Genomic DNA, 23,886 nt, shown 5'->3' with positions numbered 1-23,886 from the left:
AGTTTTGGTGCACTTAATGTTTCAGATAGTGCAAGAGAACAAGACTCTCCTTGGCAAGCATAAGTAGTCTTTAACAACAGGACATGTTCCCAAATATAAAGACACTTACATTTCTACAGTGTGGATTAAGTTGCTCTTAACAATAACTAATATTGTTATATCCAAAGCTGGTCTCAGAGGACCTAGCTAAATTATGCTGTTCTAACACCACCTGGTTCAAACAAGGTTTTTCTATGCCATGTGGCGGTGAAACTTTGCTTTACTTTTTCTCAGAAGTAGAAGTGCCAAGATTTTAGCTGTTTGCTTCAACAGGACTTAAGTTACAGTAACTGTAAATGGAAAGGCTCATTAATAGCCATCCAGCAGTCTGTTTTGGGGGACTATGATCAGACAGGCACACATTCCAGGCTATTCATTCAAGGAGACAGCTGAGAGTCTGGTTTTCTTAACTTTATTTCTCAATTTCAGTAGACTTCATAGCTCGATTTGTCATTTTGCATATTTGCTACTGAAGACTTAGTTTAAAACATTTGTTGCTTCATTTACTGTAATTTTAAAATCAGACATCTGGTATAACACATTTGGCAAGTAATATTAGTAAGTTTCTTGCATTATAATGCTCAGTTAACATTGGAGGCTTTACTTGGATGCCCACTGATTCATGAAATTGACATTTGTTCAAAGTGCTTCCAGAATTCAGCACTAATTACATGCCTATGATTAAAGCAACACTTATTAGCTTGTGGCAAAAGTAATTCTGACAGTTCTGTAGTGGATAGTTAATAGTTTGACAGTGTATGTTAATTTAATTACATTTAAAGTGATCGAGTTTCTCATTACACCTGTAAGCAGCACTACCAATTTGCCATATAGGTGAAAAGATTTGCAACTTCAAGTCTGGAGTGACATTTGACAGGAATTTGGTTAATTTTTAAAAGGATTTATTCTTATTAAATCCATCAATAATGGGATCCCCTTCTCTGGTTCACATTGGAGAATGACAAAAATATTTCCCCAAATTGGGTTCCCTCCCAGTTGTTTTCAGTGGTGCATTTTAGAACTGAAATTGGCAAAAATTAGATGAAGAAAGCTCAATACCACTTGCCAAACAAACTGGCAGTTGTCTGCTATTTTGGGGAAACATCCTAGAATTGTACACACCTGTTGTAACATGCTATTTTTAAAGCTACGCCCAACAGTAATATTATGAAGCAATATGACAAATCCTCTCACCAGTGACACTCTGCATTCTCCCATCCCTGAACTTGCAGAGCTATAGGATGCCTAATAGAGAAAAAAAAGTCTAGAAACAAGAATTTCACTAAATACAAGTCAGACTGTTTTTTCTTTTCCTTGTTTAAGTCAGCTAGTGACTAACTCCCTGTCTCCAACCCCCCCTTCCCATCCCTTTCTTCTTCCACCTCTAATTCATCCTGTCACCATTTTCTTGTCTCCTCTTGGATGATTTCCACTCAATTTATCTTCTCTGTCTTTGAAAAGGAGACTTCATTTTTTTCCCTCTCCATTCTCCAGACTGGAGCAGCAACAGCTTCTCCTTTGCCCTTGTTCTTTTATAGTCTCTCCCCATTGCTTTCCTCCCCCACCTCTAATTCTATTACTGTCTAATGTTCCCCTCAAAAAGTGCTGGCAGTATGGGAGTATTGCACACAGCTGGTCCACTCTGCTCCCTCTAGTCTTCCTGATCAAAGCTTTCCCATCTGGCCGGAAACAGAGCAGAGAACTGAGTGCTGATCAGAGTTCTCCCAGGTGTTGGAAGGAGGAGGGAGTTACTGATCAGTCCTGGAATCCTTACACTAGCCAGACAGGTCACAAGATAGTAGTGCTTAAGAATAAGTTTGCCAATTGTTATAACTTCTCTCTTGGTCCCAAATTCAATTCTGAAATGATTTAGCAGCTGTTACCTTGAGAATCACTAGAAAAACCACACCAACAGAAACTGCATACCAAGTATGGAACCCAAGGTTCAAATGATAAAGTACTAATTTTAGTGATTTGATTTTAGGTTGGCTAAAACTGCATCAGAATTGAAGTGCAGTGAAAAAAGCAAGATAATAGGTAAGAATGAAATGATATTTAAAGGGCCAGAAACAGTTGCAGGACCAGTAAAGTTTTCTAAATAATGATCCTAGGACCAGAGAGAAAGCCTTTTAAATCCCCATAAGGTGGATGGGGGTGGGGGGGAGAATCCAGTTTGGGTACAAATTTCAGAGGCACAGCACAACTTTCATTATTTTTAACACATACACGAACAAGTTTTTAATGAAACATAAGACGAAATGCAAGCTAGGACACATTTTAAAGTTGCTTTATCTCAGGACAGTGTGGATCTCAAACTGGCTTAGCCAAGACTGTCACCACTTAAGGGTTTTCTCCTCTCTGGTGAATCACAGGATTGCCTTTGTGATCAGGAAAAAAAAAAAAAAAACTTTTTCACTCTAACACAACACACCACACATCTGTGTCTGATTATACAGGCTCGATTTAGACAGCAAGTTACTCAGGAAAATGATCAAGCCAAATCTGAAGAACCACGCAGAGGGCATGAGAGGAGTCCATGCTGGGGATGAAGACAACATGACATGGCTACTGTTTCTCAGAGTCAGACCTCTGCTGCTAAGGCAGCAAGAAGCCTCCTATACATTTAGCATGTTGCTTCCTACCCTTAACTGACCTGCACTTCGAATCCCAGGTGTGCTGACTGACTATTTTCAGTCTGAAGACTGATGTTCCAAAAACTGGCCTCTTACTTCAGTTTCCCAGTAAAGGCCACCGAGTGGCAGTTGTGCTTCATATGGCAATTTGGGCAGGGTACATGCATTACTAGTCATATCAACTCTCATCAGCATAGCGCATAGGCCACAACTGGCTGCACAGAGCCAGAGGAAGAGTTTAACAAAAGGAATAGGCCAGCTGAGCTAATCATCCATTTCATCCATTTGTTATTGGTAATTACAAGGAAATTGGAGCAGGAGCAGACCAGTTATTTTCAGCCTCAGATTAGATGCACCAGTGAGCCAGTCAATACCTATAGGATTTTTGAAGTTTAGATCAGCAATTTGCACAACTAGTTGTGAGTAATTATGTTTTATATCACCCTTTCGCTATGTGTGCATCTACAGTGCCTAATTCAACAGGGCATCAACTGCTTTTGCAAACTACTGCAATAAAAATACCACCACCACCCACATCATTCAGAGCAGGAATTAGGTTTACTTGGATTAACGGACAACAGGTTTTTTCCTAGCCTGACTGCATGTTAAATTCTCAACAGTCCTTGGAATTTGATGGTCACCTCAGGTTTGGAGAAAGTCAAAAGTGCAAGGGATTGCCAAAAAGGAAGACTTCGTGTATTGTACATAACCACCCTCCTTCACATGAGTAAATATCAGAAAAAAGTTAAATTAAAAAATTATGGATTAGAAATTTCTGCTAGCAAATTAATTAGCTTAGACTCTCAAACTCATTTAGCTGTTTTACTTTCCATTCCTGTTCCTATCCATGTAATTAATAGATGTTCCAGTTATCTCATGGTTATTCCATGAGTATGACTACTGTTTTTAAAATTTCAGAATGATGTATAAAAGGCAACCTAAGGTTTGGTTTTTTAAACCATTTTTTCTGCCTGTTTTTAAAATACATTAGAAACTCAGGTCCTGTCTCGCTTGTATGACTATGATGACCAGGAAACTAGTGAAATGAAAATGCAAGAGACAAGATAGTAAAAGTGATTTTCGGTCAAACTGTTTCCAGTTTATTAAAAAAAAAAAAAAAAAAAAAAAAGTTTTTACACCCCCATATAACTCAAAAGACTAAGTAGCAATTGGGAGAAATTAAGCTTTGGTTAAAGATTCATTACACTCCTCCTCCTTCAGTTAAGGCAAGAGAGTTGACAACAAGTTCCCCAAGCAAAACTTGAGAGGTCATTCCTGATCTTTCCAAGGGAAGGAAAAAATTAACCCTTGACCGTCTCTCTCTCTCCTTCCGGCCACACAAAAAACCATAATCCCAGCTTTTAAAACAGCCTTTAGGTCACCTTTAACTAAATCAAGGAGTGAAACATAAAGAGGCAAACAGACTGAGTCATGCTAAATAGGCCAGTCAGATTTTTTCAAGAGGTTCTTAAATAAAAGTTTTGTGCAAGTTTTAAAAGCTTTGCCTTGCCCTGCCAAAAGCAGCCAGTCAGATTTGATACAGACATTAAGTACACCATTGTCTGCACTAGCAAGTGTGCAGCATACAAATGACTCTGCATAAAATGACAACAGTTGAGCTATTCCAACACAGTTGTAGAAGGTACTTCTTTCCAACAATTTATAGCGGTTTGCCAGATGACAAGCTTCCCTCAGCATTTTCTTCCTTATACCAGCAGTCTACGAAGAAGCATGCTTTCAACAAAGCCTAGATTCTCCAGTCTTAAAATTCCCAGGAGCCTCCTCTCCTGCCCTTCCCCCAGTGTCTCATAACAGCCAACTCTTATATTTTCAGCCTCCTGTTTGTTGCTTTTAAAAAAAACAAACCTTATTTGAATGTGATATTTTAAATTTTAAAAAGTAAAAAAAATAATAATAATAATAATAATGACATCTGGGGTTAGAAATGAGATTTTCAAATCTGTAGGTATTTTCTAAAATCTATATGTTCATCTTGTGTACAAGAGATGAATATCACTTTAGCACCACAAGTTTTAAAAAGCAGAAGTGTCCATAAAAATTTGTGGCCTTCATTCCCCAGTGTAGAGTGATGTGTGATTTTATACAGATCAAGGGTAGATTTATTTTATTATGAACCAGCTTTTCAAAAAACCCCAAATAGGATATTGAAATGGAAAAATGTAACTATATACACACACATATACATACATACATTTATATATACATACACACACACACACACACACACACACACACACACACAGAGTATACAATTCCCCCTACTTTGCACCTTGTCCATATGAGTAAAAGCCTCCACCGTTATTTTAGAGGAAGGGTGTCAAACATATGACCCATGGGCCAAATCAGCTCACATGAGGTAGTGAAATTTTGGTCCCACTTACATTTCATCATCACCACCACCAACTATTAATTCCTGAGAATGTTAGAAGATGAAACAGGGAAAATGAGAGTGAAAACCTTAAAGGGGGTAGGAACTGAAGATAGTTACAGGGCAGAAAACGAAGAGGAAACAACTGAGGAAACCTGACAGACAGAAGAGGACAGAAACAGAGAAACCAAGGAGGAGACCAAAACCAAAACACAACCAACCACTCAGGGTACTGAATGGGCCAATAAGATACTGAATAATAAATACAACTTCAGTTGATACAGAAAAGCTGTATTCTCCCTTAGATCTCTCTGCAAACATCCCACAAACATCAGTGGGACATTAACTGTGCACTGAGGAGAGTACAAAGTCCTGAGTTTATATCCCAGCCCACCGCCTATAATAAAACATGAAATCCATCCCTCCTCCTCCTGACACCCTCGTGCTAGAATTTTTAAACTATCATGTCTAGACATTGCACAGGTCTCAGAACAGTGCTCTATTTTAATTATAAACTGCCAGATCTCCCACTCCCATTCCCATTCTCTTCACCTCTGCTTAACTCCATTCCTGTCTGTCCTTACCCTCTCCTCCCTGCACTGCTCCCCTCACTCCTACTTCCCTTGGCTTTCCATTTAACTGATCCCCTCCTAAGTATTCCACCCCCCAAAACAATGGAACTAACACGCCATTTATCATCATCATATTGCTCACTCAGCTAGTGTGTTTTACACCTTCCACCACCGCATGGCTGTCTTGAATGTTTAGACAATATTGTCTCATTGTTTCCTTGTACTCTCCCATCTCTCTGTTGTCTCGTCTTTTACTTGGATTGTAAGCTCTTTGGGGCAGGGACTATCTTTCTGTTCTACTGGGTGTTGGTACAGAGTTGAGCTCAAAGGGGTCTTGGTCCATGCTTAGGAGTCCTCGGTGCTACTGTAATACTACTACTAACAATGACAATAAAACGTTTAGTTTCCTTGCGTCCATCATAATTTTATATTTCCTTTTATAACAGGTGAAGCGTGGAAGGGACATCTCCCCATTTTACAGATGGGAAACTGAGGTTCAGGGAGAAGAAGGCCCTGATCCAAATTCCACCAAAGTCAATAGAAAGACTAAGGATATGTCTACACAATGATTAAACAGCCGCAGCGGCCCAGGTCAGCTGACTCGGGCTTGCGGGGCTCAGGCTGCAGGCCTGTAAAATTGCAGGGTAGATGTTTGGGGTCAGACCTCAGCCCGAGCCCAAACATCCACCCTGCAATTTTACAGCCCAAGCCCCGCAAACCAAAGTCAGCTGACCCAGGCCAGCCATGGGTGTGTAATTGCTATGTAGACATACGCTAATTCAATGGCTCTCAACCTTTCCAGAGTAGTGTACCCTTTTCGGGAGTCTGATTTGTCTTGTGTACACGCAAGTATCACCTCACTTAAAGACTACTTGCTTACAAAAATCAGACATTAAAAATACAAAAAAGTGTCAGCAAACTATTACTGAAAAATTGCTTAACTTTCTCATTTTTACCATATAATTATAAAATAAATAGATTGGAATATAAATATTGTACTTACATTTTCAGTGTATAGTATACAGAACAGTATAAACAAGTCATTGTTTGTATGAAATTTTAGTTTGTACTGACTTTGCTAGTGCTTTTTATGTAGCCTGTTGTAAAACTAGGCAAAATATCTAGATGAGTTGATGTACCTCCTGGAAGACCTCTGCATACCCCCTGGGGTACGTATACCCTTGGTTGAGAACCACTGCCCTAGTTCTCTTCAGTGGCCTTTAGATCAGGCCCTAAAGCCCTGATTCAGCAAAACATTTAAGCACAAGTTCAAGTTCAAACTGCATTCTGTTCAGCAGTTATTTCCAGAATATTTTGATTGAGAGGACTGCACAAGGCTTGTGTGAGCTTTTGAACATTTCCATGGCCTCCTAAGTATTTGAATATGTTCTGTCCTCCCTTTAGCTGGGAAAATGTCCTAAGAAACTGGAGCCTATAAGGTGATTCACCAAGAGAGTGTAGTTTTTCCTTAAGATGAGAACTAGAGGAAATAAAGTGGGGCTTTTTTTTTTTTACTGCTCAACTAAAATCTTTGCATTCAAATATTTAACTGTATCTGGATAACATTTCTTTAAATGAGTGTCCAAGAGTCAAAATGTACAATCTTAGCTTTATTTCCTTAAGACACTATTTAAAATAACAAAACTGAATAAAAGTGACAATGACACTAAATCCAGGAAGATAAGTAAATGGATGGTTTGTAAGCTACCAGATACAACCTTGATGACATATTTTAGATGTTACATTGGAGGGTTTATTGTATATTTTATTTGCCTATCTTGCTGCAGCATCATGACATTTTTGTAGTTTCTTTTTTAAAAAAATACTCTGCAACCAGATGAGAACATTCTCAAACACCAAACCAGTAAGCTGTTGCCAACATTAAATCAAGAAGAGTTAGCATAATGTTAAGAAACATGTTCTAATAGCAGAAGTCCTATTGCTGCTCAATGACTTAAGATTTTTTTTTTTTTTTTTAAATATAAAGGCATCCAAGCCTTCAGTACATTGGGATACAGAACACATCTGATCCAACTGTCTATGCATAAAGGACATAGTCGGGGACAACTGCTCATTTTAATATCTCACGTCTAAAGAGCAGAAAACTAAGAGTTTATAACTAGGTTTCTCACATAGGACCATTCTTTAAGCTTCTGCTGCATAAAATGTGCATGTTGTGGTATTAGTTTAGTTGTCTGGATTGTTTCCAAATACATACTTAAATGCTGAAAGGAAATAGTATATAGCACCATAAATATGCATTGCACATTACAAAACAGAGCTGCAAAGAACAACCACCTTGAAATATAAGGTCTTATCTACACTGTAGTTTTTAGCTACCTATGTAGCTATGCAGATATAATTGCTGGTACAAATCCCTAGTATAGATGCACTGCACAAATATAAGCCATGACGAACTACTAGTTCATTGCAGCCACCAGGGACGGCTCCAGGGTTTTTGCCATCCCAAGCGGTGGTGGGGAGGGAGGGGCGCCGCTTTCTTCTTTGGCGGGACTTCAGCAGCAGGTCCCTCCCTCCGAGACGGACCGCCACACTAGGGATTGTCACTGGTGCAACTACATCTGTACAGCTACACCAGTGGTGACTAAAGCCTCCTGTGTAGACAAGTCCCAAATACTTAAGCATATGCTTAACTTAATTCATGTGAATACTTCCAGTGAACTGAATTTGACTACTCACACAAGCAAATAAAGCCTGTGCTTAAAAAGTGTTTGCAGGATTAGTGCCTTAAAAAGGCAAGAACAGAAGGAGGTGGTGCCAAACAAGGATTTTACATTTTAAGAGTGGAAAAAGGGGGGGAAACCAACACATCTGTAAAGTGCATGAAATGGATTTTAAAATTATGTATGTGTATTTAGAAAAAAAAAAAAACTATTGGTCACTAAAGTATTATAAGCCAAATTGTGAACCTTTCTAGAAAGAATACAGAAATGCAACTACAGAACTATAGTAAAGATTGTGCCAGTAGCTAGAGTTCAACTCTGATCTGGAAGGTCCAAATCACTGCTATGAAGTTTGTACACGTATATGCCACATTTTCCCACAGCGCTACATTCCACAGAAAGACACTTTGCTGCTCTAATGTGCTATTCCACTAATAAATATAATTATTCCTTTGTGGAACCACCTAGTAACAGCCACATACCATCCTCCCAATTGGTTGTCCTCCTTCTGAACCTCAAGGATATAAAGATGAAAGGACCTCTTTGAGAATGAAAATTCTGACTTGGCCAAATGGTTGCCTATATTTTTATTTTTTTGTGAGAATTACAAGTCTGCACATCGAGCCACATTTGCAAAAAAAAGAGTTACCTGACTAATGTTGACCTTCAGAGCACTTTAGGATTCATTAATCTGCAAGCCTGTATAAAACACGTATGGAGAGGGTGAATGACTTACCTAATATTAAACTCAGTGGCCAAGCTAGGAGAAGATAGACCTCCTGACTCCCAGTCCTGTGTTCAGACCACCCTTCCGTATAGCCATAGAACACGTTTACACATATTTATAGCCCCCAGCATGTGAAAGAGCAAGCTACTGTATTATCACTTCTCTTTGAAATTATGAATAGTCTGAGACATGACATTCATATTTGCTTAAGTTTAATAGGATACCAGCCATCTGATCACTTTAATTACTAGACTTGTATGTTACTATCTAGATAAGAATTGAGAGAGAGAGAAAACTTACCAGGACTCTCCACCCGTTTGTAGTGGTAGGGATTGATGCAAACCTCCTTCTGTTTTGAACCGAAGGGAAACTCACAGCATTCCAGTGGTTTCAGTTCATGATGGCTCTGGAGGTCTGGCCAGCGCCACACTCTACAGTAAATCACATGTGGTAGCCCTTTCCGGTGCGAAACTTGAAGCCTGCCATCCAGGGAACGGGGAATTGTAACACAGTTGCTGGGCTGACCTGGACAGCTTAATGCTTTTTCCAGTTCCTCCATAGCACCTTTTTTCTTCTTTAGTTTTTTAACTAATGCATCAACAGCTTTCTCTGCCCATTTTTCTTCTTCATCCCCTTGCTTCCATCCCAGCAGCCTCTTAACTGCTGGGCTTGTGAAGGAGAATAAGCTTGTCACATTCATGGTGATCAACTCAGTCACACTGGATACCGAAGAAACAACAGAAAAGATTGCTCCCTGAAAAATGGCCTCAGCAGATCTTGTATATAAATGGGCACCAAAGGTTTGCCTGGATTTATACTGTTCCCTTTGGCTTTCCGATTCTGAAGTCTCGAGAAACTGAAACTAACATTCCAGCTTGACAGAAGTGATCTTTGTGTTTCAAACTGAAGTCCAGCGCCTAAGGGGGGGAGGGGGGGGACGGGGGAAGAGAGAAGAGAAAATTTGTTTTTAGTAAGTGACAACAATTAAACATGTCTAGATGTGAAACTGGAATGATAAAAAACACACAAACCAAAAACCTCACATATCCAAGTGCTGACAAACTTCAGAATCTGACTAAACTGGCAGCATCCAAGTTATTACAGAACATGGATCAATTTGTGCACATGACACTGGAAGAGGGGTTCTCAAATACTTTAGCGTGAACCACATCTTGACACTGAGTGAGTTTCACAGACCACTTCTCTTACCATTGACAATTGCACACATTTCCCTTTTTAAAATAAACCTAAATAAATTAAATATGAAATTATGACAATTTATGTTAAGGCCTAAACTCACTATGATGATCAGTTACATTAAATTTAATACTACACTATACATGTGTGCTGCTGAAGTTTTTTAAAAAGGCAAATCACTGAACCAATAGAAGTCACTGGATAAGCACCAGGACTCAGAGTTTGTTGAAGTTCTAAACCAGCTTAAACATTATTATTAATTATTATTAATAATAACAACAGCAGTAGCCTGTTTTGCAGGTCCAAAAGAATATTTTCTTCATTTTAGTTTATTCAACTAATTCAGTTCAATGACTAGTGCATTCAAAATTAAGAAAATCAAATTGGAGTAAGAAAAAGCAGGAAAGTTTCTCTTCTTATGTCCAAGAAAAAAAAACAAAAAAAACACCATGGTGTGAGCTGATGAGATCTACTAGTTCTAAAAAATCTTGAAGGACATAATAACCAGAAATAATCAGTTCAATTCTCTAACTACAGATAGTATCTCCTCTGTTTATTAAGATCAGTTTTAAATAAAAAACATGTTTGATTAGGTTTTGCCCCCTTTGGTGTAACCAGCACATTTTTAAAAAAAAAAAAAAAAAAAAAAAAGGTTGGTTCAGTGCAGGGGTCTCAAACACGCAGCCCCCAGAATTATTTCCTGTGGCCGCCAAGCTCCCCTCACTCCCTGCCTCCTCTCCCCTCCCTCCCCGGTGCGCCGTGTCCCCGCTCCTCTGCCTACAACTGTTTGGTGGCGCTTAGCACTTTCGGTGGGGGGGGAGAGGAGTGGGGAGCCATGTGCTCAGGGGAGGCAGAGAAGAGGCAGGGCAAGGGTGGGGACTTCAGTGAAGGGGCTGGAATGAGGGCGAGGAAGGGGTGGGAAGAGGTGGGGCCTCATGGAAGGGACGGAGTGGGGGGGTTGGTGCAGGCTTTTGTATCTTTATATGAAAAGGTATCAGTGATGCGGCCCTTGGGCCAATGTAATCCTCATTTGGCCCTCATGGTGATTTGAGTTTGAGATCCCTGGTTTAGTGCATTTTAAAAGAAAACCAATTTCTATGCAAACAGCTTGTTGCAAATCAAATCAAAAGTAAAAAATTAAGCTAGTAAATGAATCATTCACCATTTTCTAACATAGTGAAAATATAAACAATAAGAACCTGAATAAATCTGTTAAAACTATATTACTGCTTAAATAAATGTCTGTAGATACAGTATATCTTCCTGGTTAGCAAAAAAAGTACCAAATTTAGTGTAAAAGCTATGTTTAGTTGAAAATCAATGTTTTAATGTTACCAGCCAATGAGACTCAATCTGTCTTTATAAAAGAAAAAGGAAAAAAAAAAAAAAGCAAAACAACTACAATACATTAGTTAAATCAAGGTTTCCTTCTTGCTGATTTAAATCATGATTAAAATTTATGATTTAAATCAACCCACCCTGCCTTCCATTCACAAATTTAACAGCCCTATGGAGTTTATAGCAAATGCTTAGGTGGAAAAAGTATTTTTAGCTGTCTTCATCTTAGAAGCTGATAACAAGGAGAGCCAGAAGCACATGACCATCCAGCATTCTGCAGATCACCAGTGATATAGGGACCAGAGTTTGAAAGCCACTGCAACTAGAGAGTTTGTGAATACTGTGACCTGAAATAAATTAGGTCAGCTTGTTCATCTCAATAAGTTATTTTTCAAAGACTGACTTAAAACTTAACACAAAAGATTTAAAACCAAGGAGCTCTTTGTCAATACCCATGTCACATTAAAAAAATGCAAGCCACACATGCAGGCTGTAGAAAGTAGCCATCATGACTTCATATGGACCCCTCCCAGGGGCCACATGATAGTTTCAGGTTGTTATTTTAAATGATGAAAAGACAATTTTAGATAACTGGGGTAAACTGTTGCCATCTGGTGAAAAAAACAAGATGTAATCACATGCAGTTTTGAACAGAATCATACACCAAGTCTTCAGCATTAATTGTTGGTACATAACAAGAGATATCTTTAAAGTGACAGAAGCTATGTGTCACCAAATATATTTTTACATTTATTTAGTGGACTCTGCCAGAATGAGGATTTGTCACCAGTTTATTCAGTGGTTTTGCCATATGCATCAACATACCTGGAGTACTTTCAATTAAAATGAAACACCTTAAAGTATTTTGTCATGAAAATGTTCGGATGATGTTGCTCTTGAAGTTGTATGAAATATAAAATATGCAAAAAATAAATGTCAACACTGTTTATAACTAATCCAGGTCTGTACTTGGTGCTAGTTTATCCCACTCTTAAGAAAGCTTTAAGAATTCAAGTAATCAAATTTTGTACAGTATTGTCAATGAAATGGGAAGATTTTCATGAGCCTGGAGCAAAATAAAGAATATATTCAGTTACCTGGACATTTGCTGTATTTGATGAACTCAAACTCAATTACTACCACTGAATGTGCTCTGGATATGATTTTATCCTTATGTGCACTGTGAAGTGCTCCATTAAGTGCTGTGATAAGTTAAGAACCTCATCATCAGAGCTCCAAGTCTGGTTAGAGTATACTGGCAAGTAATGGAAGTTAGTCTTGACTCTCAGAATACTCTCTAATATGTAACAGAGAGAGAGAGAGAGAGAGAGAGAGAGAGTGAGAGATTTTCCTCCTTTCCCAAATGTGGCTGTGACTTCAGGGACACATCTAAAGTAACCAGCTGTTTGAGCTCTGATCAGATTTCCAAAACTGCACAGGCTAATAGCATTCCTTTATAAAAAAAATTAAAAATAATAATAATAAAAAAAGGAACCTAACAGGTTAAAAGTTTCAATTTAAAAAGAGCCTTCTCTATGTTACTACAAGCTTAGGTTATTCCACATGAAATAATTTTGAAAGTTAATATTCCACTCTTTATGTTGTTGGTGTCACTAGGCATTACCCTTGGTAACTCAGGGGGGTGGAAGACCACGAGAGTCGATGAAGCCCCCCCACTCTAGGCCAAAGTGAACCAAAGCCCCTCCATGTTAAACTTTACTAACCTCACAGACCAGCAGCTAGAAAGCGGTAGTGATAAGGGGAACCTACATGCTTCTAGCTGAAGGACAAAATAACTTGCAGAAGGGAACATTGAGAACAAGCTACACAGCCAAGGTTCTTTAATGTAACTGCTACAGGGGGAGGAAGGGGGGGGAGGAAGGAAAGGATAAAAAGGGAAAAACTGCTTGTATCAGAGCGCTTGATTTGAGACATGCTGGTCTCCTAGTGCCTATTCAGAGCTCTTGAATAAACTTTGTCTGCTTCTCCACCCTGGTGTGTTCATTGGCACGAAGCACACCAGGCAACGAACCCCACTGTTGCCCCCCTCAGGCCCTCTGTGCCGGCAACAATGTCAATCCTTCCAGATTGGACAATGAAAAAAAACACATCAGTTTCACTTTTATTTATAGTCTGCTTCCAGGTTCACATCCAAAAGCACAATACTACATGTTTCTCATTAAGTTTTAGCCATTTGAATGTTTATTTCCTCTTTTTTTTTTTTTTAAAACTGTTTCCATTAGAATGGAGAGATTTTAAACTAATCAATTTTATTTTTACAAACCCTAAATCTTGGGCCTACATAATGGTGTCCTTTTAATGCCAGTTGCTGAACATTAACTAGTTGTGGGTATCTTCATTCGGGCTTCATTTATTGCTACTGAACTGCTTTAACACAATAGATCAAATCCTGCTTGCACAAACTAGTAGTCTCATTGATTCTAATGTGGAAGGTGAACAAGATTTGCAATTTTTTCTGCTTTCAAAAATAACTCCTTCACGGTTTTAAAAAGTAAGTGTCATACCAAGGTATTCTGTACATTTAGCAGTGGCTAAAAACACACACTCTATGGAAGCAAGGACTTGTACACTAGTTCTACAAGACTCAACAGGACTTATCCCACATTTATATTTCACCCATCTATACTACATTGCATAACAACAGACTAGGGCAGGGTTTTATGAACCACATTTCTACCCCTTCAAAATTCCTTTACATCCCAGTGGCAACTGCACAGAAAAAGTAATATTAGGAAAGCCTATATTTCTAGCCATCACTGAAGTGCATGAAATTTAGCAGCTGGAAATGCCAGCATCATATGACTAGCCAGCTCTCTCTAAGGACATGCACCATAGTCTGCTTTAGGACTGCTTTTTTTTAAAGTTACTTACATTTTGCTACGCGGGATAATCTATTCAAAATAAATGGGACAAAGACAACACACATTTCTAAATTAATTGTGTTGAAACTGTTACACACTGAAGTCTGCTATGAACTGCTCTAACACTGAATTCTAGTGTCAAAACAGTATTAAACTAAGAAAAAAAAAAAAGAGATAGCATAGGTGAAGTTTTTTTATTTCCAAGAATTATAAAGTGTATCCATGGTTCTGAGCTTTTGCCAGTACATTCCGTTTTCCTTTCTACCACTTTTGGTTTTTGCAATGCATCATTTCCTGTATTACTTTTACACAAAGTGGTCTTATCAGTTTAAAGAGCAAAATAAAGTAACAAGTCAGCAGATGACATAGATTTTTCTCCTCTCTTCCCCAGAAAATACACGTGCCCTTCTTGGGGAAAAAAAGTGTCTGCGCAAGTCACTACCAGTCCTTGAAGATAAGTATGTTTATCCCAAAGGTATTGTACAATCAGAAAAATAAGATGATCTCCATATGTTCTTGACCCTGGTTTAAAGGAAATCTAGTTCCTGTCCAGTTAGCAACCAATCCTTGTGTCAAACCATACATACCTTTATTTGTGTATTCGGTCTATCTGTGGCTAAGCTGAAATCAACAAACTTGTTTCAAATGCAACTACCTCTTTGTATTTTCTTCACTTTAGCTAGCTTTTATTTAGTCTTTGGACCTTTCAGAAATACTTAAAAACAAGCAGTTTAAAACAAAACTGCCACAAACAGCTGTGTTATTTGCTTTGTATTTAAACAAAACTCAGCTAGGCAGCTTCCCTAACAGCGAGATTATTTTTTCTAGCATCCAATGAAGAGATAATTATACCTAAGAATCTGTCAGCAACACCGAGTGACTAGTTTGATGGTGAATATTTTACTGCCTTCAAATGCCCACAAGACAGATTCCTACAGACCATCTTCATTTGGATAAGAGGTTGGTTTTTGGTGGGTGGGGAGAGGGGTCAGAACAATCAAATTACCACCACTGATGGAGGAAGGGAACCAACCCCTAGCCCCAGGTTCAGACAAACAAGGAGGTAGCTTTGACTCTTGTACTGACTTTAGTGTTTACTTTAGTGCTCAGTGGGGCAGACAAAATAAAGAATTCCAGTAAAAAGGTTTTAAAATGTGTACAATTCAATAAAAACCAAACAAATTCAGGCAAAAAATTGTGAGACTGCCAAGGGGGAGTGGAAATCAAGGAAATCCACACAACCCCTAAGAGGTTTTTTTTTTCCCCCATTCATTTTTCCACACCTAGTTCCATGGTTCTTTTCTCAATCTTCATTAGTTATTAATGGCATAAAGAGATAATACAACAAGGGGTTTTAATTTGCTTCTTAGAAAATAGTCATTTGATTCACTTCTCTGAAAGAAGCTTACATCTTTACAGCTAGGGTGACCAGACAGCAAGTGTGAAAAATCAGGACAGGGGTGTGTGGGGGATAATAGGAGCCTATACAAGAAAAAGACCCAAAAATTGGGACTGTTCCTATAAAATCAGGACATCTGGTCACCCTATTTACAGGGATTCGTTTCTTTCAATACAATATTTAGCATTTGCAACAGAAAGAGTGGCTCCTCCCTGCTTTTGGTTCCCACTTTGCTCCCTGCAAAAATATTTTCCCACACAAAACTATGCCCTGGTCTACACATAAAATTTAGAGCAACCTAGTTACAGCACTCAAGGGGGTGAAAAATTCATACACCACCCCTGAGTGTTGTAGTAAGTTGACCTAACCCCACGTAATGTAGACCTGGCTAGGTCAACAGAAGAATTCTTCTTTTGACCTAGCTACTACCACTTGGAGAGGGGGATTACCTACCTCAATGGAAATACCTTCTGTCTATATAGGGAGCATCTACACTATGGCACTACTGCTATGCTGCTGTAGTAACCATACCAAAGTTAGTAGCTTCTCAGCTAAAAGGTGCTGCAACAGAACAAGACAGCATGAAAGCTTAGTTTATAAAAAGCTCTCCCTTTGCCCCCCATTCTTGCAGCAATCAGTGAAAAGATTTGTTTTTAATTCATGTTGGAACTAGGTCATGGGAGAATTGAATTGTCACTGATTCAATTATAGCTGTAGGTGTATATATGGGGTATGAGCTATTAATACAAATACAATGGATCAGAGTTCTGCACTGCAATGAACCACAGAATTTCTCTCATGTGTGTAAATTTTACACAATCTGTATATTAATTTTTGTGTGGAACATTACAGAAGAGAACAGACCATTTTTCACACCTCCTCTAAACTCGTACCCTCTTAGGATCCTTTAAGTGTGGCCAACTATGCATGCCCAATCTTCCTTCAGTGGGAGCGAAGGGAAGTCCTCAAAGTGGGCAACAAGAGATTTTATTGTTGGTAACACAAGCTTACCCTTCTGAGCTACAGATTCTGATAACTTTACTTACACTAAAGAGCAACTTCACAAGTGCTCCTGGTGAAGTCACTGAGATTACTCAGGGAGTGAAGTACCATCCAATGGGCCCAAATTAATAGCAAAAACAAGCTAAGTCCTGAAAGAACAGAAAAGCCTCTAAACCAAATAATTTGGACTACAGCCTGTCAGTTTTACAGACAGTCAGTTCAGATAAACTCAATTTATGACCATTAAAAAAAATAATCAAAGCTTATAACATAAGCTTGTAAATCACAAGATAAGCATTTTAGATGCCAAATTCAGTACTAAAAAAAAATAAAAAAAATCAAGAGGTAAAAAGGGGAAAATGTGTCTTTCCTTTTATCTTAAAGCCCCTAGTGTGATTTTTTTAAGTAAACACAGAGATCATTCCCTTTCCTGACAGTAAGAACTGTCTTTAAAAAACAGGTGTTTACAACAATAACAAACACACATCTGTGTGGGTGTGTTAATACACACAAAGGCAGGATAGCTGAAACCTCTTCCTATATTTAGATCTGTCTGGTCAGCGCTAATTGCATAATTTAATCAGGACCCTCTGCAGCGGAAATACATCCATATTCATCACAGGCATCAAAGGAAACATCTTTACAAACTATATCCTTTTACAAACCAACACATGGTCCCACGCCATTCTCCCAATTGTTTAATTCCTCCTTTGGGAAGGGCACGGAATTTTATTTCTTTTTATCAGTTGAAAAAAAAAATCACTTCCCTCTAATTCTGCAGGGTAGGGCAGGAGGGGTTTCCTTCACAGGTGAGCTGAATAAAACTTGTTGATTTGTCACTTTCAGGAATTTTTATTTTTTAAATGGTTAAAATGTTCATTTAAAAGGCAAAGGAAAATTTGAGAAGCCAGATCATGTGTTAAAATCAAGTTTGTAAAACACAAGATTTATTTTGTCTAATTCCAGAAGGCAGCATAGTCCAGTGCATATGACATGGGACTGGGAGATGGAATAGAACCATAGCCTGCTGGTCCATTTTAGGATTTGCCTACAATGGGATATTTTGCATCAGAATAGCTATATCAAATGCAAACCCAGTGAAGCTGCAATGAATTTTTACACTAGTACAATGAAACTTCACAAAGGGATTGCACTGGTGCCTCTACATAGTACCAAAACCAAAGTGTAGAAAAGCCCTAGAACTTTTCTAAAGTCTGATCCTGATCTCATGTATCAGAGATTAAGTAATTTCTCTCTGCACCTCAGCCTCCTCATCTCTAAAATGGGGACACTGCTTTACCAAAGTACACAAGACAAAATCTGAAGGAAAAAAATAAATGTATTTATACAGTAGGATATGTTTTAATCAAAGCTCAGCAACTCAGAAACAGGCTCCTCAAAACCATGCCAATATTTTTAAATAATCCTTTAAAATATCTTCTTTTAATAATTATCTTTACAAACTCTTGAAATAGCTCCTTCCCTTCCATTTTACTACTAATTTTTTTAAATGCTATGCATGTAGCTATGTTTATCTCCAAAGCATCTCTTAGCAAGACAATTTTCTAAATTATTTTTTTCAATTTATAGAATCAATTTTATAAAACTTTAAATCACCTTTATATTAAATACAATATAGATCAGTCATTACTCTATCTCCTCAGCTACTTCATTTTAAAGAAAGATCTTTGTTTTATTAAATCCTTCAGTTAAATTGTCCAGCAGTCCCTTTAAGTGTTGTAATAAGAACCTATCTGACCCACAAATGTAGCATTCTGGACAAAGAAAGTGTTTAAAGACAATATAGCTTCAAAAGCCAAGTTTATACAACCACTGAAATAAACATCAAGATCTGCCAGATTTCCACCCTCCAATGAAAAGTCTGTTTAACTACTGCACGGCATTAGTGGTCTCTTGAAAACCAGGACTGGACTTTCATATTTCATTAGACCAGCTCAGTCTGGGCTTACAGAATAATCAGTGAATAGCAGCTACACTTTCAAATTGCAGAAAGTGTTCTTTGGCACTATCTTTTATTCAATATTTGTCAATCCACCTGAGTATGCCATACTCTTAACAAGCAAAAAAAGAGGCAAAGATGGGAAAGTTTAGAATTTCTTTATAGCTCATAAACAGAAGATTTTTTTTAAATTGGAGATTTACAGGAGAAACAGCATATCCATGTGTCCACACAGTGCTTGGTAGCCTCAAGGAAGACCAGATCAGAAAGCTTAGCTATTCATATTCAGATCATTCATAAAACAAAACAAAAAACAACCTACTAGATCCCAGGTGGTAGTGATCAAAACTCCTGTTGTGATGTGAGAACAAACATATTGGGCTTGTCTACGCTAGAAAGTTATATTGTTTTAACTATACCAGCATAATCCCCCTAATGTGGATGTTTGTCAGTAAAAGGTGCCTTACGCCATGTGGAAGGGGGAATAATTATACTTTATATAAGCCACCTTTGTACCACTATAAATGCAGAAACACTAGGGCTTTTACCAGTATAACTACTGGTTTAAGAAAAAACACACCCACAACCAACCAATCACACCCTTAACCAAAACAGTTCTACTGAAGTATAGACCACTTTTATCAGTTTATCCCCAAATTGGCAAATGACCCCTGGACACAAAGACATCTTTTGAGACTGGTACCTTGTGGGTAAGCAAGGGCAAAGACTGAATAGGTGGGAAAAATCAAGACCATCTCATTCCTTGAGGTGGTCCCTCCATATGAGAGTTAAGGCACTAAACTTAGGTCTGGTCTATACTTAACTCTTTTACCAGCATTGTTATGCAGGTTAGGAAAGCAATTTTTTTTTTTTTTACACTTACATAGTTAAGCCAGTAAAAGCCCTAGAGTAGATGCAGCAATAGAGGCAATGTTACCTAATGGCTAGGGACTTGGAAGACCTGGGTTCTTTTCCCAGCTCTGCCACAGACCTGTTGGGTGACCTTCAGCAAGTTATTTCACCCGTGCCTCAGTTTCCCCACCTTTAAAATGGTGATAGTGATACTTTGGTAAAGTTCTATGAGATCTACTGATGAAAAATGCTATACAAAAACTAGATTATTATAGCTTATGCTGGTCCCCTGAAATGGCATAAGCTATACCAGCATAAACACTTGTATATTGCTATAATTGCATCCACATTAGAGCTATACCAGTACAATCACACCAGCAAAATCCTTACTATTGCCCAAAGCAACTGTCCCACACCATGCAGGGGGGTGGCAACATAGCTATTGGCAATTTGGCATTGACAAGAATCATGCTGCTATTGCTGCAGGGCCCAAGGACAAGTGCACTCAGGCTGAAATCTGCAGCACAAGCCCGTACTACTCTCATTGATCTCAACCAGTCCTATGACAAATGGAGACTTTGTAATCACTGCCTCCAAGGAATGATACAGCAAGGGTCCATGAACCTTGGATGTGCTCCTCCTTTTTAATCACAAACAGAAGGGCACAGGCCTATATTTGAGGAATAAAATAAAGCTAGAAAATTGATGAATGAAGCAAAAATACCTATCACACCCTGAAATCAAGGTATATACACACACAATTGCAGGCCTGCTGTTTTCCTCTGTCCTGGACATTAAGGCCTTGGAGGATTTTGTTCCAAGGGATGGAGGCACCGATATACAGACAGTAGCAAACAGATCATACAGCGCACTGCAACAGGATAATTTTAAAGGAAGTGAAAAAACATGCCCCTGCTATGCTTACAGGAAATATAGATGTTTTACAATAAAAGGAAACTGTTACAGTATATTCTCCTGGTCTTCTGGTTGCTTCTGTGGGTTATTTTGTTTATGTTCTAGGAACAGGAATCAAGACAAGTAAAAGTCACTAGATATCATTTTCTTATCTGAGCTTCTCCATTATTAATGTGCCCTACATTATTCTAAACCAAGAAATATTACTTGGGATGCTGGGTGCACTTGCACCTTTTTCACGCTAATTGACTGACAGCAGACAATCAGTTCTCCTCCAGGACAACTGCAGAACTTCAGTGAGCTCCACTAACATGTAACTGATTAGTTACTGACACTTTCTGACTTAGCTAGGAATAGTCACATGCTAAATCAGGTCCTCTCTCCTTTGCAGATAGACCCATATAAAGCTAAGGACAAGAACTGAATTGCATGAGTTTTTGCTAACTGGTCATGCCAATATCTTTTCCTGCCCCCCCACCACCACTACATGCTGACAACTTGTGCTTAAACTTTTATAGTAACAGGTGTTCAAGATGATGTACTCTGTGCAGATCCCATTGTAGGTGTACATACACCCCGCATGTGCAAGATCACAGACTTGTGACCAGCAGCGTCTGTTGAGGCCGTGCATATGTCCTACACCTCCTCATGCTCCTGTACAAGGGCATAAAGGATGGGGCAGTTGCAACAATCTCTCAGTTCCCTTACAATTTGAAGCCTGTGATAGTTAAGAAGGGCAAAATAAACAAGTGTGGCGATAGTCTGGATGGTCTGGTTCTATCTACATAAGAAAGCAAACTCCTGGAGCACGTGTAGTAGTTTCTTCTTTTAGTGGTGGTTTCAGCAAGAGGACAGGAAGCTTGATCGACAGTTTAAATAAAATCTGAGAACACCTTAGGAAAGAACTTCAGGTGAGGTCTCAGCACTAACTTGTTCCTGTGGAGAGTTATAATTGAGATTGGCCATAAGCATTTGAAGCTCGCTCACTCACTCTCAGCTGAAGTCAGAGCCCACCAACAAAACCAAACTTCAGAGCAAGGTCATGTGCGGAACATTCTGAGAAGGACCACACTGAGGTCCCAGGTTCTCTGACTGGTGATGTAAAAGTTTGTTGATAAACTATAATACCATGGGGTGAGAAACAACCAAATAACTATACAGACCAATGGCAAGGTGAAATTGCCATAAGGTAGCCTAAATAGAGCTGAGTGGAAGTGCAGCCTGCTTCAAGCATAAGAGGTAGTCATGAGTCTTTGGTTCTAAGGCCTGAGCAGGGTCCAGATCATGCTTGGCCACCTGTATTGAGAACCTCTTCCATGACTACCATCCATCTGATGATATTTCCCTATTCTGAACAAGAATTTCCTGGACCTGGAGGAAGCAGACCCTATTTGTGGTACTCAGCCAACCAACAGCCAAACTGTCAGATGCAGTGACTCCGGGTCTGGATATAGTATCAGGCAGTGGCACTGTGAGATCAGGTCCAGACAGCCCAGAAGCTGGATTCATGACTGAATGGATATTTTTAAGAGATCTGTCAGCCAAAATTGCCTTAGCCAATAGAGAGGCAATGAGAATGACCATGGCCTTATCTCTGCTGATGTTGGAATTCACCCTGGAAATTAGGTGAACAGGTAGAAAGGCATAGAGCAAACCTCCATCCCATTGTAGGAATGGGCTTATTCCACCTAAGCAACAAAATTTATAAAATATGGCATTGTCCTTGCTGGCAAACAAGTCTAGCAGGAGAATCCTCAAAGACAGAATATCAGCTCCACTATCGATCTGTGCAAGGATTATTCATTGGTTGGTCACAGATTGTCTGCTCAGGACATCCACCAAGTTAGAATAATAATAGTAATATTAGGGTTGGAAGAGACCTCAGGTGGTCATCTAGTCCAATCCCCTGCTCAAAGCAGGACCAATGCCAACTAAATCATCCCATCCAAGGCTTTTGTCAAGCCGGGCCTTAAAAACCTCTAAGGATGGAGATTCCACCACCTCCCTAGGTAACCCATTCCAGTGCTTCACCACTCTCCTAGTGAAATAGTGTTTCCTAATATCCAACCTAGACCTCCTCCACTGCAACTTGACACCATTGCTTCTTGTTCTATCATCTGCCACCACTGAGAACAACCTAGCTACATCCTCTTTGGAATCCCCCCTCATTCTTCTCTTCTGCAGACTAAATAACCCCAGTTCCCCCAACCTCTCCTCAGAAGTCATGTGCCCCAGCCCCCTAATCATTTTCGCTGCCCTCTGCTGGACTCTCTCCAATTTGTCTACATCTCTTCTGTAGTGGGGGGTCCAAAACTGGACGCAATATTCCAGGTGTGGCCTCACCAGTGTGGAATAGAGGTGAATAATCCCTTCCCTCGATCTGCTGGCAATGCTCCTACTAATACAGCCCAATATGCCATTAACCTTATTGGCAACCAGGACACACTGCTGACTCATATCCAGCTTCTTGTCGACTGTAATCCCCAGGTCCTTTTCTGCAGAACTGCTGCTTAGCTGGTCGGTCCCCAGCCTGTAGTAGTGCATGGGATTCTTTCTTCCTAAGTGCAGGACTCTGCACTTGTCCTTATTGACCCTCAGATTTCTTTTGGTCCAATCCTCCAATTTGTCTAGGTCACTCTGGACCCTATCCCTACCCCCCAGCATATCTACCTCTCCCCCAGCATAGTGTCATCTGCGAACTTGCTGAGGGTGCAATCCATGCCATCCTCCAGATTATTAATGAAGATATTGAACAAAACCGGCCCCAGGACTGACCCTTGGGGCACTCCGCTTGATACCAGCTGCCAACATGGAGCCACTGATCACTACCCTAGGATCTAGCCAGCTTTCTATCCACTTTATAGTTCATTCATCCATTCCATACTTTTTTAACTTGCTGGCAAGAATACTGTGGGAGACCGTATCAAAAGCTTTGCTAAAGTCAAGATATATCCACTGCTTTCCCCATATCTACAGAGCCAGTTCTCTCATCATAGAAGGCAATCAGATTGTTGTTGACTGTCAAGAGGTGAAGGGCCATTGGTATCAGTCTGTTCCCCAGCAAGACATTAGACAGGATGGTTTCAGTGCTCCCAGCATGTCATTGCAGAGCTGGCTTGGCGGTTGGACCCAACAAACACATTGAGAGAGGTACCCTCCCTGACAAAGACATGTTGGGTCAGGCTGGGGTGTTCACTGGACCATCTACGAATTCAAAGGACCTAATCCGTAGACTTTTCTGGAGTTAGAGATGACTGTCCTGGAGCACAGAGCTATCAGGCTGGCTGTGTGGAGCTC

The 23,886-nt window shown here is 39.4% G+C and overlaps 1 protein-coding gene across 3 annotated transcripts in view; it reads right to left on the bottom strand.

Moving 5' to 3' along the window:
• Window positions 1–23,886, bottom strand: part of SMAD1 (SMAD family member 1) — a 71,563-nt gene that overhangs the window by 29,172 nt on the left and 18,505 nt on the right. For all 3 annotated transcript variants that reach the window (XM_005284288.5, XM_065597776.1, XM_008166110.4), the window contains exon 2: window positions 9,345–9,961. In XM_005284288.5, coding sequence (XP_005284345.1) covers window positions 9,345–9,744 — 400 coding nt within the window. In that variant the 5' untranslated portion in view covers window positions 9,745–9,961. The remainder of the gene's footprint in view (window positions 1–9,344; window positions 9,962–23,886) is intronic.

Source organism: Chrysemys picta, chromosome 5 (assembly GCF_011386835.1).
Source record: "Chrysemys picta bellii isolate R12L10 chromosome 5, ASM1138683v2, whole genome shotgun sequence".
NCBI lineage: Eukaryota > Metazoa > Chordata > Testudines > Emydidae > Chrysemys > Chrysemys picta.
The sequence above is the reverse complement of the archived record's forward strand: the minus strand, read 5'-3'. Positions and strand labels throughout refer to the sequence as shown.